Raw genomic sequence first — 17,941 nt, forward strand, 5'->3', positions numbered from 1 at the left:
AAAGATCAACATCTGAAATGGTCCCAACAGAAAAAGTTCAATGAGGTTCACAAGAGGTAACTGAAAACACAAAGAAGGGTTCAGAGAAGAAAATCCAGGTGTTGATTATAAAGATAAACCCTTGTTTACATATACAGAGAAATGCAGAGCTTTAGGATGGCTCATTCCCATACTGTCCAACAGATTTGCATGAAGTTTAATCCAGAAAGGGCAGCTCTGCAGTGCCAGTCATCATGTCCCTAACTCAGGCCTTCTCAGCTGGAGAAACAGCTCTGGCTTCAAATCAAAATGCTTCAAAATGAGATTTTTTCCCCCACATGGTAAATTCCTTGGACTTTTCTGTCCCTTAGCAGTTTCATGTGAACACAGGGAACAGAATTAGGCAAAGCATTAAGGTGGCTTAGGTAATTATAGTGGCACATGCTATCATCAGTTCAAGACATAAGATTAACACAGCAAGCTCCAGTTAAAGCAGGTCTTCCCCATACTAGGAAAGGAACCAGCCTCGTTTTTGCTCTATCTAAAACATAAACAGCCTACCCTGTCAAAGTGGGAATAAAGACCCCAAAACACAAAGGAAGTTTCAGCTGAAGCACCACTTTCAATCCACCAAGTAGACAGTTACACAACCTGTGGCTTTAAATACCATATGAAGGTTATGTTGAATTATTTTTTTCTTCATCTACATGACTAATTGTGTCCCCTTGAGCCAAGGGAGATTTCTAGGAGAATTGCCTGGTCAGGAAAAAAGCAGCAAAGGCTGTTCTCAATTAAGGAAGGCTTAGTCATAGATCTAAGAAAACATGCAGTTAATTGAGGCAGAAGTGACCAGTAAATGAAAATACTGTGTCACTTACACCTACTCCAAAACCAAAGGATTTTGAGACTGAACTTGCCTTGCAGGACATTTTCTCGGTTATGTCCAGACCAAATTTGTCAAATAATTCTTGCTATTTTACCTCAAACTTTGACACAATTAATTTAATATTAACCAGCTGGGGTTTAGGAATTTACCTCCTCTCCCAATGAGAGGTTACAGCTATAGAAGAATCTAAACTTTGACTCACTCAAAAACTATTTCTATCAGTTCTTCAAATTGTAGAGAAGACATAAAGGTATGTCAGGAGGGCGGCAGCATTCAGGTGTGAGAGCCAAAAGGGCAGCAAGAACTGTTTGTACATCTTAGTCAAATTCATTTTTTCACTTCAGGGCTGTGGATCTTGATCACTTCAAGTTGACAACAACCTAAGTGGAATTGCTCAACAGCCCTGCTACCTATATTGGTGTTACTGCCATGGCAAGTGCCATGTTTGTTTTTTAATGACAGAAAGAGTGGAGGAAGGTTTTAAAAGCTCCCTGAAGAGCTGGCACTGTGCCTTTAAATGCAATGCCCCCAGGAATAATCCCCACCAAATGCCCATTATCATGATATCATTTCTCGATTTTATGTCCCCTTCCTCCCTCAGTGGCTGCTCCTTTCAGACACATACAGACATCTCTGAAGAATTCAGACCTGAACAATTTCATCCTGGTCTCTGCACAGGTGGAAAATTCTCTCATCTATAGCCACAATATTCCATGCCCAGGCCCTTATGACAGTTTCACATGGCACATGACAACAGACTCCTTTTCGCACCTCAGCACCACTCTGACATCATCACAGTTCAAGAAATGCTGAAATCCTAGGAATACAAGACTCTTTCTAGATCATACATGACACCTGAGGCACCCACCAGCCTCGCTGCAGCTGAAGATGACTGACAAACACTGAGTGACACGAGTGCTACTGGAAATACAATACACCAATACACAAGGAATAGGTCAAGCTGAAGAATGGAATTTCAGCCTACACTGCTGATTTCTTTTGAGGAACCACACACAATGACAAAGATAGGGATGGATTGGTTTATATGGCTGAACAGTCCCTTCCAAATGACATTGGGTGGCACCTCAGAAGCTGTGGAAGGACAGAGAAGACTGAGAGTGTGGGGAACGCTGCTGGATTAGGGTGAGATGCATTTTCACTTGCACAAGGCCCCTGACATAGCTGACCCTCTGAAGACTTCCAACACCAGATCCCAGGACTTGCCAAAGGGCAGCTAGTGGCAGGGGGAAGTGCAGATGCCACAAGCCACCTCCAAGCACATCAGTTCACGTGGACTTCCTACAGGTACCTGAAACATGCTCAAATTTAATCAGGTAAGGCATATAACTCATCCAGGGACAATGCCTTCTGTCCCCCAAACCTCACTCTGTAAAACAACTTCAGAAATTATCCTGAGGGGAAAAAATCCCAACTCCCAGACCTTTCTGGGCTGGAAAATAATTAATCCCCTCTACCTGATGTACTTGGCATTTGTCTTAACAACCAGATTACCTGCTGGTTTTGTGTTTGGGAGCCTCAGGACACACCTAAGGAGGAAGGAAGTTTAGCTCTACCTTTTATAACGCCCACCAGAAATCTGGACTTTGCAAGCAAATACCAAAATCCAAACCTGACCTCCTTTCTGAGCTGTCATGAGCAAGGAATGAAAGCTCCAAGCTGTATGAGCTCCATGCTGTATAAACCTGCATTTACCTAAAGGAAACAGACATTCAGTGTAAGTGAAGTGCAAAGGGTTTTAAATAACAGAAGTGCTTGTAACAAGCCCTGATGTGATTGGCACAAGACAAAGTAAAAAAGAAAAAAATCACAAGTTCAGGCAAGGGTTGTTGCAAAAAGAGCATTTTTTTAATTAGCTGTCTGAGTGAAAGCCTATACTCTTGCCAAGAAGAAAGGGAAAGCCTTTGCCTAAGGCAATAGGTCACACCTAGACCCAATGTCATATCACCATGTCCCTTCAACCTGCCCAAGTGCCTCAGTGGGAGATGGGGGGCTTTGCAGTGAGGCCACAGGAACAAGAAAAATGCCATCCTGACCTTCTCTCTGAACAAGAGCTGGGGTAAGTAAGGGGTGAAGGTAGCCAGGTTTAGCTGCTACTGAAAGTACCCCCCTCCAACATGAGTCTCTTCTTTGTCACTCCCACACCTCAATAAGTCCCTCTAACTGCCACCAACAGCATCCTTATGGCTTCACACTTACACAGGGCAGGGTTAGATTAGATACCAGGGAGAAACTCTTCCCTGTGAGAGTGGTGAGGCCCTGGCACAGGGTGCCCAGAGACACTGAGGACACCCAACCCCTGGAAGTGGTCCAAGGCCAGGTTGGACAGGGCTTGGAGCAACCTGGGTAACATAAGGTATCCCTGCCCATGGCAGGAGCTGGAATGAGATGGGGTTTGAGGTTTCTTCCAACCCCAACCACTCTGAGCCTGTGGTTCTCATGCCCCTGCCCACCGTGGAAGCAGGGTGGGCTGCAGGCAGCCGTACCCCAGGCAGTCAGACACCAATCCCAGCAATCAGGTGTCGCTCGGCATTATGCAAGCCCTCCTCGGCAGGGTGGGAACGGACCCAGGGCTGTGTCAGCAGGCAGGGCTGACCTCCTCACCTGTGCCCTGCCCACAGCCTGCCTGCCCCAAGCACCTTCCCACGCCCTTTCCCATGGACACAGCCAGCTGCACCCTGCCAGTCACTCCCACCAGCAGGGCCCCAGCTATGCAGAGGGTACATCTGCAAGCCAAGCAATAATTAGTTCTGTGTTTAATTTACCTCTGCACTTGCACTACAGTGGACCTAAGCACAATCCCTGCAGTACTGGAGGGGCAGAAGGCGGCCTATTTCAACTGACCTCAGCACCTGGGACCAGTCAATGAGGCTGCCATCGCAGTTCCCGAAAATGAAGACACCTAAATTCCCTTCTATTTATGGCAAAGTTTCCCTGACCACTTTCCCTACGTAAAATGCCAACAAAAAACCGATTAAGCTTTGGCCATCCTGCCTGGTATTTCTCAGCTAATGTCAGTGCTCTCACTGTGGTGAGCTGAGGCTAAAAGCTTTTGAAAAATTCCACCCCATGTCTTGAAAAGTCAGGGAAAAAACTGGATGGCTGAAAAATGCAGTAACATGAACAGAAAGAGAACCCTTGGCACAGCCCTGACTGTGCTGCATCTGGTCTGCTAAGTAGGTTCATTTATTTCCATCCTGAGGCTCTCTCCTGCTATTTATAGCACCGGCCTTAATGAACTTTCAAGGTAGACACCAAGCTTGAGTGTTCCTAAACATGTGTCTAAATATCCTTCCTAAATTAATTCGATCTTTTTATGAATGGACCGTCAGTCCAGTCAGACTGGCACTCCTCACTGAAAATCACAGAATTGGGGTTAGAAATTGGGTTGGAAGGAACCTTAAAGATCCACTCATTCCATCCTCCTGCCATGGGCAGGGACACTTTCCACTATTCCAGGTTGCTCCAAGCCCTGTCCAATCTGGCCTTGAATACTTCCAGTGGTAGATGAGAATCTACCACTTCTTCGGGCAACCTATCAACTGGGACATTCTCCACAACAAACTCTTTCCTGTCAAGCAGGCACTCCAACTTGGGAAGCAGTACCAGAAATTTACCTATCTCCAGTGCAAATCTGATCCATCCAGCCAAAGCCTCACCTTCACTGGGAGAGATGCACTCCATGTGGAATGGCAGCACAAGCCTCAAACAGCACCCTAAAGAAATTACTCCTCTGAAAACATGAGAAGTGCTCCTCCAAACCCACACGTGAGGGCTCAAGAGAGGATTTTTACTGAAACCCTCAAGAACTACAGCTGGTGGGTGGAAGAGGAAGTCCCTGAGTCAACTAGAAATGTTTGATACAATGTATCATCTTCCTCCCCTCTCTTTACATGGCTCCTCATCCCAGCTTTTAGGTATTTCAGTATTTAGATTCTGTAGTTATATTTATCAACATGGCAACATTCTGTCATCTGACAAAAATCAGATCACCTCTCTCCAGGATGGCAGCACTAAGAGAATTCTTTTCCTTGGCAGTAAGAATCTGTCAGACCACAAGTGATTTTAAAAAGTCAATGAAGTATTGCAGCACCTGGGTTTGGGCTAGGGAGGTGAGCCGAAGTGACTTGGAGGGCAGACAACGAGAAAAAGCCCCTTCCCAGATCACGTAGAGATGCATTTCCTCATGGGAAAATCTCTGCACACCTGTAAAGAATGAGGAAGAGGGAAATGGACTCAGAGAAATTTCATCTGCCTTCCTTGTTACTCTCTTGTCTCATCCCTTGCAAGTAGCAAAGTACACCATCCTCTTTGTGCTGACATAAGCACCAGCTAACCTGATGAGGCAGAGCCTAAAAAGCGTTTCCTCCTTACTGGCCCTAAATGGAAACCAAAGCTAGGCTGGTTAAAGGAGGTGCTTTTAGACAAGAGGTGCTGGGATGTTTCACCTGGAAGACGGATTTGTCATCGTCTGCAAGTCCTGCCTGAGAACGAGGGTGTGAATGCCAAAGTTCCCTGAGAGCAGAGACAGCCCTGCAGGCCTGGAATGTCCTGAAAGGGCTCTGCAGAGGGAACATCACCTTCTTGCCTCCTCCTCAGTCTGTCAGAGTACCTCTGGATTTGTGAAGGAGGCATGGTTCCCAAGCAATAATTTTCTTAGGATAAAATGTATCTGTACACGTTCCATCTGCCCAGCTCTCTCTCTCCCAGATGGGAGAGCCAAAGGCTGTCTATAAACTTCCAGAGTTTGGCTTGTTTGGCTCAGCTGGACACAGACTGAAAAAAAAAAAATAAGGACTGACATTTCCAGACACAGAGACACAGCTAGACTGGTCTGGAACAAAACTTTTCTCGGGAAGGTTTGCATTTCTGGACCTGTTTATTCTTTTGCTTGGTATCAATAGAGTGTTCCATCAGGTTTGGTTGTTGTGAGCAGCTTGACGTAGTGAGTCAGACACAGATTTGGTTGAAGTTTGACCAAATTGAAGTTCAGAGTTTTCATCCAAGAAGCTGAGAAATAATTTTCAGGTAAGATACTGAAGCTTAGGCTTGCGGTCCTTACGGATAGCTCAAGAAATCCAAGTGATGTACCAAAGCACAACTGCCTTAAGTTTCCACTCAGGAAAAACAAAGGCTTCGATATACAGGACAATTAAGTTGTTCCCTGAGCTTCTACAAATTATTTTAACAACTAAATTATTAAAGATTTTGCAAACCAAGCTCTATATACTCAAGAAGATAAACTAAACCACCAGTCCGATACCCAAGCTGAACTGATGGTGTCTAATACTAGCCAAGGTGATAACTGCAAAAATAAACAAAGTCAAGGAGCTGTATAAATTCAGGATTTCTTAAACTGAAATATGTTGGACCAAAACTGGCAGTGTTTGAGGTTTCCTCATGTCAGATCAGATTTTGCTTCTTTTAAACCACACAGCCCTCACATGTATTTCAACTTCTGATATTCCATACTCTCTTACTGACTGCCTTAAATATATGTAATATGGCGCATTTCAGCTTTCTCCCAACTCCATTCAAGTTGCTGCACAATATTTCACAGCTCTTAGTTTATATTAACATTAGTTGATATTAATAGTTAATATTCTTTTGAAACTGAATTTGAGCCACCTACCCCTCAATCGATGCCTATTATGGGATGAAGATTAAAACCTCAGGGTTCTAACTGAGGTTTCTTGACAGGATTGACAGCACTGGACACCAGCCTAAGCTGGTACATGCTACCTGAAGAAAAATGGGCTTCTCTCAGACACACTTGTGTGACACAGCTGTGGAGAGAGAAGAAAGGCTTCCTAGAAAGCAAAAGAAAGGGCGGGAAACACAAAATTCAGGTCAGCTCTGAAGACAAGAGTTGCAGAAGAGAAAAACCCCAGGGATACAAGGTAACCTGTAATTCAAGACAGTAATCTGAACTACCCCTCTCCATTACAGAGTTCCAAGCTAGCTGAGCCAGCTGGTAAAAAGATCTGGCCACCAGCATGAAACAGCAGGTCCTTGCAAGGACCTGGAAAAGTATCCAGATACCTGAGAGGGAGAACAGAGAAAAGGACCCAGTGATGGGGTAGTGCACAGGACACCTGGAATATTTATGCGATTCCATAAATCGCTGCACTCCAAAAATCTGCAGCACAAAGAGGTTAGGGTGGAAAAGCCTATGGGAAAACTGCAGATGTTAAGACTACTTATGTTTGCATCCAGGTGTAAGTGCAGATAAGAACATGTAAATGCATTGAAACAGCAGAGGGAAAAAAACACCACAAATCCCTCCTCAAATGACACAGACACAATGATGGGCAAAATAAAAGGCAGGACATGAAAATCTGATGGAAAAATGGGTTTTCAACCAGTCACACTTAGCCCATGTAAACAATTCCTCTAAGATATGATACATTCAGAAGTGAAAAAGGAATTTCTACAGGCCTGGTTACTTGCATGCTGAAGAACAGAGGTGTAAACATAAAAATTAAGTTTAAAACATTTGAGTTCTTGAAAATGGGTAATTATGTCTTTTGGTGTAAAACCAACTCCTGGTTTCTAAGCACTGACAAAAAACCTTCTTTGGAATTATCAGGGAACAAGAGCTGGGAAGAGCAAATAGAATCTGCCTTCCTTTCCAGGTGCTGTTGTCTGAAGATGGTAACCAGGCTACAGACATGACTCATCTGCCCCATGTTACTGTCTCTATCTACAGCAACTACCCAGCAACACGAGTTCAAAATGAAAAATGAATACATTTCTTCAATTCAAGATCCAGTTGTATGTATCTCTCACACAGGAAGCATTTTCTCACTTAAAAATTAAGTTCTAACCATCTGGAATTAACCTCAACAATCCAAGCTGTATCACATCCTGGGCTGCTCTGTTATACTAAACCCCATCAGCCTTCCCATCTCCCCCCAGCTCCTACCAAAGCAGCCTTCTTCCAGATTTCAGGACAAGCTTGTGGCCAACAGAGACTACAAGAGAATACAGCAAGAGGAATGCAACCCTGTGACAGTCTCTACATGGTCATAGCACTGGCAAAAAGTCTCTGTCCTCTGCTTAACAATTCTGGAGGGAATAGAGGCGTGGGGCATCCAAAATGGATCTCACCTGCCTATCAATAGTTAGATATTGAATCCCTACAGATACTCAAACATACAGCAAAGCTCCATCTGATTCTTCTTTTTGTTCTCAAAACCTAGAACTAGTCAATTACCAAAGGGAAAACGCTGTTAGCACCGCAAGTTAGCGACACATGAGGCTGAAACCATGGGGTGCTGGAATTCCAGAACATGTGCAAGTCCCAGAGCCAGGGCAGAAGCTGCAGTAGATCTACCTAGGCACTACTCAGTCTTTGCCCTTGCTTGCTATCTCTTTACACACAGTGTCAAATTGTTTTTTTAAACATTTGGCCTGCTCCTGCCTGGCATACGCTCAAGGGCCAACTCAGGTGATACAGAGGGATGAAATGTCTGCTCCAGCCTGTGCATTTTCCAAGCCACAGCAGCTCACTAAGACTACTCCAACGCTGCAACCTGAGATGACTGTTTTCATGGATCAAGTTTCATCCTCTGTGAGAAGACCCCTAGACAAGAGACCATTGTAATGAGTGACAAACGGAACCAGTACTCACTGAGTGGTTTAAGGATGCTGCTGCTTGTCTCATCAGCGTTTTCAATGTCTGATTTGTCTGAGTAGTTCTCTGATATTTTCTCCTTTTCTTTCTTTTCTTTGTGCCCAGGTCTTCTTCTGTGACGCCTCCTCCGCCTGTAGCTCTTTGGCACGTGCACCCCAATGTAAATCGTGTGGTGACCTGGTGAACACAAGCACACAAATATTAACTTCAGCACTGTGCAGTTTGGGCACCACCGGCTGACACAGTTCATGCTGCATTTCTCTGAATCCCAAAATGGTTTGGGTTGGAAGGGACCTTGAAGCTTACCTCATTCCAAAACTCTGCCATGGGCAGGACCACCTCCACTACTATCCCAGGCCGCTCCAAGCCTTGTCCAACCTGGCCTTGGACACTTCCAAGGGATGGGAGGGGGCAGCCACAGATCCTCTGGGCAATGTGTGCCAGGGCCTCACCACCCTCACAGGAAAGAATTTCTTCCATACATCTAACCTAAACCTCTCCTCTTTCAGTTTGAGCTCATTACTCCTTGTCCTATCCCTGTTTCACTCCAATAGGCAAGTGAACTATCCTTCTTTGTTGTCCTAACATTAATTAGTCCTGTTTTTCTTGTCTCCAGAAGTGAGCCTGGAGCTCTGTAGCTACCATTTAGAGAAGTATTTTTGTCCCATCATTTCTGAGAGCACATGCCAGTGCAGACTCAGATAATTGTTGTCCTTGTGAGTCATTTAAATGCAAAAATAAACCCCACAGAAGGCCATCATTCTCATTTTGTAATATCATTATTACTGAGTGCTTTTCAAACACATTCTACACTATTTTTTCCATTTGTTTTACCAAGTACACAAGCGGAACTTAACAATTACTTCATGCCAAGTGATTCAGTTTAATTGAAGAGCTTAGACCAACAAAATTTACAACACTTGACTGTGCAGTCCATTGTACAACAAATGTCAAAGTACCATTAGGTACCTTACACAGATGCCACTATAGAGGTCCCATGCTCTAAGTACCATTAGGGTGTTATTGTAACACAGCACAGGAGGAAGGACTACTCACAGAAGTTCCTATCGACTCCTACTTGACACTTTCCAAAATAAAAAAAAACTAGTAACAGAGTAAGTGCCAAATTTCATATGTTGGCTGTAAATCCCAAGGATGCCTTTGCACTGAGACTCGGATTTCAAACTAAAGCACTTCAACTACATTTGCCAATGGTTGTGTCTTTTTGTGTCTGATAAAAATGTTTTCCTTTCAGGGCTTTCTATACTTCTGTCATCTCAGGATGAATATCCTGTGCTAACAGAAAGCACTTACATGTCACCTCCTCTGCCTGGATCACTCAGACATCTCACTGTATGCTGTAAAAGCAGCTCTTACAAAAGCAATTCTTGAGAAATGAGAGCTGGATTCTGTACTTTGGACCAAGTTTGGTTTCCCCATTTCTGTCCCAAAGTGGCTGAATGGAAAGTTTCAGATGAACACACTGAGTAAATAAATTTATCCGAACGAATGACCCACAAACTAAACATGTGTCTCTAATTCATCTTTATGATAAATCCAATCTTGGTGACCAAACAACTGAAAATTTAGGCACAAAACATTCCATTTCTGTAACAAACTGATTTGCCAATGAAAAACAACCCTGCATTTGCCATTTCAAATTCCACACACCTCTGAGGCCAGCTGTGAGGCCTTTATTTTGCAAGTTTGAACCTTTATTTTGCAGGTTTGCCTGTCTCGTTACAGCCCCTGCCATGGGCAGGGACACCTTCCACTACACCAGTTTTCTCCAAGCCCCATCCGACCTGGCCTTGGACACTTCTAGAGACAGAAGAAAGAGGATTTTGGAGCTGAGCAGTTCAGACTCAGGCAGTGGAACAGTGACAGAACAGGGCCCTGTGTCTTCTGCCTCTTGTCAGAATTGCCATATCTGAGGAATGAGAACACACTACAGAGGGAAAAGGCAGAGCCACAGAGACACCTGTAGCAAGACCTCCCAGACTGACACCTGAAGATCCAATTTAGCTCTTGCATGCCAAAGGAAACCCAAAAAGCTCTTCCAGCAACTGAAAGCATCTGCTCTAATGTGGCAGATGGCCCAAGTGCCACACAGGGACAGGGAAGGGGAGATCTCATCTGAGCACAAGCAGGAGCTGGAGGGTGGGAGGGACCCCAGACAGACAGGGCAGAGGTAGCCCTTTCCTAGGGATTCTACACCCAAAACTGCATCCAAAATCCTGATGCAAAAGGTGTCTGTATTAAACAATATTCCCCTTTGAATCACTTGACTCCTGTGGTCAGCTTGATAATAGAAACGCATCATAGTGAACCCGTTGTCTTAATACTTTAATATGCTGCCAACAGAACAGGACAATCTCTTTAATCTCTGGACCACGTGTGCACAGCACAGATTTTGGTAATATGAAACTCACTTGTATATACGCAGGCAAACATCTGCATTACTTTACTGCTTTTCCCTAGTCTGAAGGAAAAGACTTATTTAATGTTTCTTGCTCTGCGCCCCCATCCTCGCCCCCCCACCCTGACTGTTCAGGGAGGCCAAGCAAGACATTTTCCTTCTCCATGTACTTGAAGTGCTTGGCATCTATTTATATTGTTCCAAATGCTGAGATAATCTGCTAGGCTCCCTTCCCAAAGCTCCTGGAAGGAAACAATTGACACATACTCTCAATGCACTGGGCTCCTGGGACATTTCCGACTCACAGGGGGAACCCAGCCTTTCCCATGAGAACCACTGCCTGAGAAATGTAACATGACACACAGGCACCACAAGGATCCTGCAGCTTGGAGAGGATGGGAAGCATGGAGCCAAGTGCTAAACTTCGGGTAACCCAAACCTGTTCTCTTGAATACCCACCACACCTCCTCCTGAGGGGCTGCTCCCATGGGCCTCCCCAGGATATCCATTGTCCTCTGTGTGCACCTCATTACACCAGTGTCTATTTCAAAACATTCAAACCCCACCTGTAAGATGCACATGAAGATCTGCAGGTCCCAGTGGCACCTACTCTCTTCTAAGTGACAGTGGACAGGGGCTTCTTTGGACTTACACTGACTGTAGCTGAAATCTTGGACTTTTGTGACCACAGAGAATGTTTACTGTGCCTCAAGTTCATAACAAAATCATTTAATCTTATTATTAATAAAACAAAAAGCAGTCATCATCAGGGAGATTCTCTTGGAAAAACTCGGTTGAAACCACATCTTTTGCTTTACTAAGAGCTACTGATGAACACCAGTTCATGACTCAGCACCCAGATTTGGAGTTTGGGTGTAGGAGACTCCCTGAATCAGTTTTTAGTGATGGAAAACCACTTGTGTATCATGCAGCTGAGGTTCTGTGAAATGCAGCATTCCCTTCCTGCCTGCAAGAATATCTGCTCACCAGCATCAAGGCTAGGTTGGACAGGTCTTGGAGCAACTCAGTTTAGTGGAAGGTGTCCCTGCCCATGGCAATGGTGGAATTAGATATCCTTAAGGTCCCTTCCAACCACAACCATTCTGAGAGATCACTTTATTATAAACCTCTCCATTTTTGAGCACTAGGTCTTTTTAAAAATGTATACTGGGGAATGGCTTTTCCTCAGCAAAACAAAACTCAGTCACTTGGAGAAAGAAGCTGAAAGTTATGGGATCAAGGGATAAAGTCTGCCTAAGTCTGCACCTAAGAAAGAATCTTTTCCACATGACTGGATTTTTGAGACTCAGAGCATGGTAAGGCCAGCTTAGAATATTAAAATAATAATAAACTAATATTAAAAATTTATAAAGGACTGAAAATAAGCTGAGCATTACCAGTTTTTACCCAGCACCTGTTTTTCTTATAAAGACTCCTTTGCAAAGAACAGGGAGAGTCACATTAAACCAAATCAGATTGCAACAGGCCCATATGGTTACAGTTGTCCACAAAGCCAAAATCTTCCCCACCAGCTCTGGCCAAATATTTCGGGCCACCTGAAAAATGGGCTTTGCTCAGGATGCCCCAGCCATGTCACTCAGAGCCCTACAGCATGGAGTTGGAATGAGACGATCTCTTCCAACCCAAACCACTCTGTGATTCCATGAAAGACAGGATCTTCTCAGCCCATTGTCACAGCTCAGCCATCAGTCTTATCCCTGGGTGGAACTGAAAGCCTCAGGTAGCCCTCCCCCATCTAGAGATCTGCTCTGCAGTCACAACAGAGGGGCAGGGGACACAGCCTGCTACATGCTTTGTCAGCTGAAGATGGCACGGCTTAGTGCCCAAGGAGGTGACAGCACACAGCCAAGCCCACAGCAAGAGGTGGCACCAGCCAGGACACTGCCAGGTCAGTGTTGCTTTAGAGCAGCTGCTTTTCCAACCTGTAGCTGGTGGCAGAAGATGCTTCTCATTTTGTGTGAGAATCAAATAAATTAACAACATAAAAAAAGCCCATGGCTCAAAAGGACAAACAAATCAGGGGGATGATCCATTTTAAAGGGGAGATACTAAAAGTAGTACTAAGGAAGTCCCAAACTAAGCCCTGCTTAGTCTCAAATCAGCTCAAGAAATAAGAACAGAAGGTCACGCCGTCACGTGTCAGGTGCCCTTAGCTGTACCTGGTTATAAAGGGGTTTACAGGTGCTGGCAGCAGCAGAGGGGCAAGACTTGCACCCCAACCAGCTCCACCTTCCAGGACACAAGCTGTTCTTCATTCCCAAGACAGGATGCACAGCCAGTGGGACACCCCAACCAGGGAACTGTTCACACCAGTGAACAGTTAGAAACAAAGAACACAAGGACCTCCCTGCACACTGTGCAACAGCCAAGTGCTATTCCCATTCATGCAAATGGACAGAGACATTGAATCTCCAGGGCAAAGCAAACCCTAATCAGCCCTCTAGACAGGCTGCCCAGTCTCAGCTCACCCACTGGTCCCCACAGTGTTTTCAAAACATGCCAGTATTCAAGTGATTTTCCACACAAGTAAAAATCCATCAGTCAGGGAAAGAACAGAAGGATTCACTGAGTACTTTGTGGAAACCTGAACAAAACTAAATGCACTAGCTGGAGACAGATCAGATCGAAAAGCCTTCTCCTATAAACAACAGTAGTATGCACTTAACCAATTCCTCTGTGTTGTGGCGGTTTGCAAAGGAAAAGGGTCAGCATGAATCCATCAGGAAATGGGAACAACAACCATAAGGTTGAGTAGCAGATTCACAGACTGATAAATGCCATCAGGAGACAAGCCTGTCATGAGGGAGTGACAGGAAAGGACAAAATATAAAACAGAGGCTTCAGAAGAGACAATCCTGAGCTACTATGCTGTCGAAAAAGGAAAGAAAGAATAAGATTAGAAACACCAGGGATCTCTTTCAGTCTGCCAGCTCCAACAGAAGAACCCCAAATTCATGGCTAAGATTCAAGTGAGGATCAGCATCAGCAAGGAAGATGCAGTTCCTTAACAAAACAGAGAACTTGTGCAAAGATCATTTTATATATCTGCATTACTGCACTTCACCTCTTAACATGCAGTCACTGACCGAAATGCCTATGAGGCACAGGGAATGAGCTGCTCAGGGGAAGATAGTATGGAAATTGGAGACCTCTTCTTCTCTAACATCAGACTTCTAGCACTTCAGTATCTTCAAAAAGTCAGCATGAGATCTACAGCATTCCCATATAACAAAACTATAGTTAGAAAGAAGGGAAGTCTTCCTAGCCATTTGCCTAAAGCTTGCAGTCCTCTGTTCCAAAAGGATGATCCATGACCCAGACTGCACCTGCGAGACTCCCAACAAGATTCAGAGGCCACTCCAGCAAAGTATGTGTAAAAGGTGAGTTGTATCTGAGCAACAAGATGGCTCTAAAAGACAGAGCTCACATAAATTCAAGTAAAAAATACCTAAACAGGAAAAAAAAATCAACGTAACAAACCCAAGTCTTTAACTGTCTTCCTGATCCTAGAAACCCTGCTTGTGTAGATGGAACAAAGTCAGTCAGCAGGGTGGCAGTGAATGAAGAGGTGGGCATTGCTCAGACAGAACAATGAACATGTGGTGGGGGTATTCTCCCTGAACTTTACATAAGCCACTGCGAGACTCTTACCCACACTCCCGTAAGCTGCTTTTCTTTCTCTCTTCTTTGGAGCTGTGAGAGGTTATAAAAGCCACCGAACCTGTCCTGCTGTGATCTGATCTAATCTGGCCAGAACTGCTTGGCTTCAGTGGAAAGAGGAGTTGAAGAAAACTTGAAGGACACAGGGCTCTGGGGAACAGGGCAGAGAAGGGGATCTGTACCAGACTGTTGGATTTAGCCCTTGGGAAGCATGGTACCTTTGGCTTTTCTGGCATCCTTTAAAATTATGTCCCCTTCCAAAATGCTCCAAATGACCACTCAAGAGAACCGATCTTGGCTGAAAATATTTTTCTATTTCTATCTCATTAATTACCAAGACTGAATTAATTGAGTACCAAGCTGTACTTGACAATCTCAGGCTCACAGATGCAGGTAGGATTTAGATCCTGCTTCAAGAGAAGTGAGAGCTGTGGTATGATGACTAAGACATCCAAAGCTGCCTCCATTCTCTGGGAAAAGCCTCAAAGCAGCCCTCTGCAAGTGACCCTTGATTGCAAGACTGCAGTTTTATCGAAACAGGTGTATGATGGAAGGCGGCCAGAGTTGGGGGTCCCAGAAGGCCATGCTGCTGCCAGCAGGGCACTGTGAAGGAATGCAAACAGAAAGGTGCTCACACAAAGGCTCCTGAGACCTTTCCAGTAGCACACACTTCCTTCAGGAAGCACAAGAGTTCCCTGTGTCCCTTCTCAGCCTTTAATTAAGTTCACCTGACATTCTGCAACCAGAATAGAAACATCAGTAGAAGGAAAGGAAAGGACAGGGCTCCAAGAAAGGCTGGGGTGATGCTCAAACCAGCAAACTACAGCCCTAGCACCAGTTTCCAGATTAAGCACAGCTTCAGCCATTCTGGTACAACAAGCATAGGTAGGACAGGGAACAACATTCCTGTGTTACCTAGCCCCAGCTAAGGCAACATGACCAGGTCTCCCCAACACATTTTGGGTTACCATTTCACTTTAAATGTCCTAGAAAAATCCTGGAAGACTCACAAGCACATCTGGGACTCACATCTGACAAGTGAGCAAAGGCTATATTTGATTTTCAATCTCCATGCTGAACTGTTGTATCCAGTGTTATTAAACCTTAAAAAAGAGCTGTTAGGCAGGGGAAGATGGGAGCAGACAGTCAAGCTTGACTTGAATCCTGACTGAAATGAGAGCAGTTGCTCCCATCCAAGGCTACAAGGACCCATGTGAGGGCCACCTTTCTAACTGGCATGGGCCCCAGCAAGACTAGTTACACTGCCAGGTCAGAGAACTGATGATAGTTTCCAATCAGTTGGACTTGATGATCTTAAAGCTCTGTTCCAACTTAAATGATTCTGTGATTCTAAACTGACTGGAGCTGGGAAAAAACGAGCAGCTGTGAGAATGGTATGGAAACACGTTCCTTCACCTCGTGCTCAGCACATGTTGACACAAAACTTATCACCACTGAAAAGAAACCACCACCTTTCCTTCACCATGGGCCGACCATGCCAGCTATTGACTCAGCTGCTCCTATAAAGTTTTCCTCCACTTCTCGTGCCTGCACAGCCAGCTTATCACAGCCTTATGTAAAGTCAGTTTATCACCCTCTGAACTCAGACTGCAGCTTTTCTCACTGAGCATGAAGTAGGCGGGCACCAAAAATCTCCTCATCCCACCCAGCAACCTCAGAACTAATGCTGATTCCTGACAGCAGAGGAAAGACCAGAACAACATTCCATGCAGTGACCTGCTGGACACTGCACTCTCCTGTAAAGCGCTATGGGGAATTAAAACTGGAAAATAAAGAATCTGAAGACCTGAAATCTTTCATCATGGTGTTTCAAAGCTGGAAAGATCTTAACCACCTGTCTTGTTTTTACTTAGCTGTGTGGAGCAGTATTGGGTTCCTAACTCCACCTGTCATTCCCAAGTTCATAGAATCATGGAATGGTTTGGGTCAGAAGGAACCTTAAAGCTCATCCAGTTCCAGCCCCTGCCATGGGCAGGGACACATTCCACTATCCCAGGTTGCTCCAGGCCCTGTCCAACCTGGCCTTGGACACTTCCAGGGATCCAGGGGCAGCCACAGCTTTCTCCAGGCACCCTGTGCCAGGGCCTCAGCATCCTCAGGGAAGTTGTGCCAGCTGCTGTATGGAAAGAGAGCACAAAGGCACTACCTGAGTCCTCTGAGTTTCGCTTTTGCAGGAGTGAAGCCCAGTTCAGTTTTACTGTAGCAAAACACAGCCTAGTTTGCCTCTACACATAAATTAAAGTTACCAAAGAATATGAATGAGCACATTCTGTGATCAGATTTTACCTGATTAATTTTTTAATCACATTTATTTCAGAAGCAATTAAAGTCTTTGAGATGAAACAGGTCACAGATCAAAAACAGATGGCAGGGATGAGAAGAGAAAAAGAAATCAAAGTATGTGGGCAAATACAGCTCATTTCTCCCACTGCTGGCCTACTGTTAATACAGGTAAAGATGTTCACAGTTATCTCTGCCCTTTTAACCTCTCTCCTCATTGATCCAACCATCAAGGACTAATCTTGGGCTTATGGCATCACACAGCTTTCTGCTAGCAAAGTGCAATGACACAACCAGGTCGAGAATAGAAAGTAAGGAGGAGGAAAGTGTTAAAATGGAACAAGTAGTTATGGAACATTGTTACAAAATCCCTGGGTTAGCCTCTCTGCAGAGTTAGCAGCACAACAGTAAATGCCACAATGATAACAGGACCCATGAAAAGTCTCCCCTAACAGCATATTCTCCTGAATTCACTCCCACGGCAGTGCTGAGAGGTGCTATCAAAACCTTTACATTGCCCATCATCTGGAAGGCAGGACAGGTGTGCTGCTCCCCATTTCCTAACACGTGGAGCCAGTGTGCTCCTCCAGCTTTGCAGTGGAGTTGTCAGACTTGAAATCCAGCATCCTCTACCCCACCACAGAGTCAGGGTGGCAGCAAGTCCAGGGGAAGTTACGCTTAGAGAGCCAAGAATACCTTATCTCGCAGGATAAGGTGGAGCTTTACTTTTCCCCTCTTGCAAAATCAGTTATTAAGTAATCTGTTTACGTCACACATACCAGCACTCTTCACAGGGGCCTTACAGCAGCACAGTGTTACCTTCAAGGAAAGGAACGTGCAGTGCTCCAACTGAACGGGAAGGCTACTCTGGGCACAGAGGAAGGCACAACTCAGGGCACTGCCTCTTCCTGATTTCTCCCAGGAAAGCCAACTTGCACTTGCTTTCCTTCATGCTCTGCCCTAGACCCGGGCAGATCTCTCGTCTCCACCAGGTCACATTTCTGGGCACTTCCAGCCAAGC

The 17,941-nt window shown here is 44.9% G+C and overlaps 1 protein-coding gene across 8 annotated transcripts in view; it reads right to left on the reverse strand.

Annotated features, from left to right (window-relative positions):
* SLC4A4 (solute carrier family 4 member 4) overlaps window positions 1-17,941 on the reverse strand; it is a 141,151-nt gene that overhangs the window by 76,379 nt on the left and 46,831 nt on the right. For all 8 annotated transcript variants that reach the window (XM_066318276.1, XM_066318273.1, XM_066318278.1 and 5 more), the window contains one exon: window positions 8,517-8,696. In XM_066318276.1, the coding sequence (XP_066174373.1) occupies window positions 8,517-8,696 (180 nt within the window). The remainder of the gene's footprint in view (window positions 1-8,516; window positions 8,697-17,941) is intronic.

The sequence above is a fragment of the Sylvia atricapilla genome, chromosome 4 (assembly GCF_009819655.1).
Source record: "Sylvia atricapilla isolate bSylAtr1 chromosome 4, bSylAtr1.pri, whole genome shotgun sequence".
Taxonomy (NCBI): Eukaryota; Metazoa; Chordata; class Aves; order Passeriformes; family Sylviidae; genus Sylvia; species Sylvia atricapilla.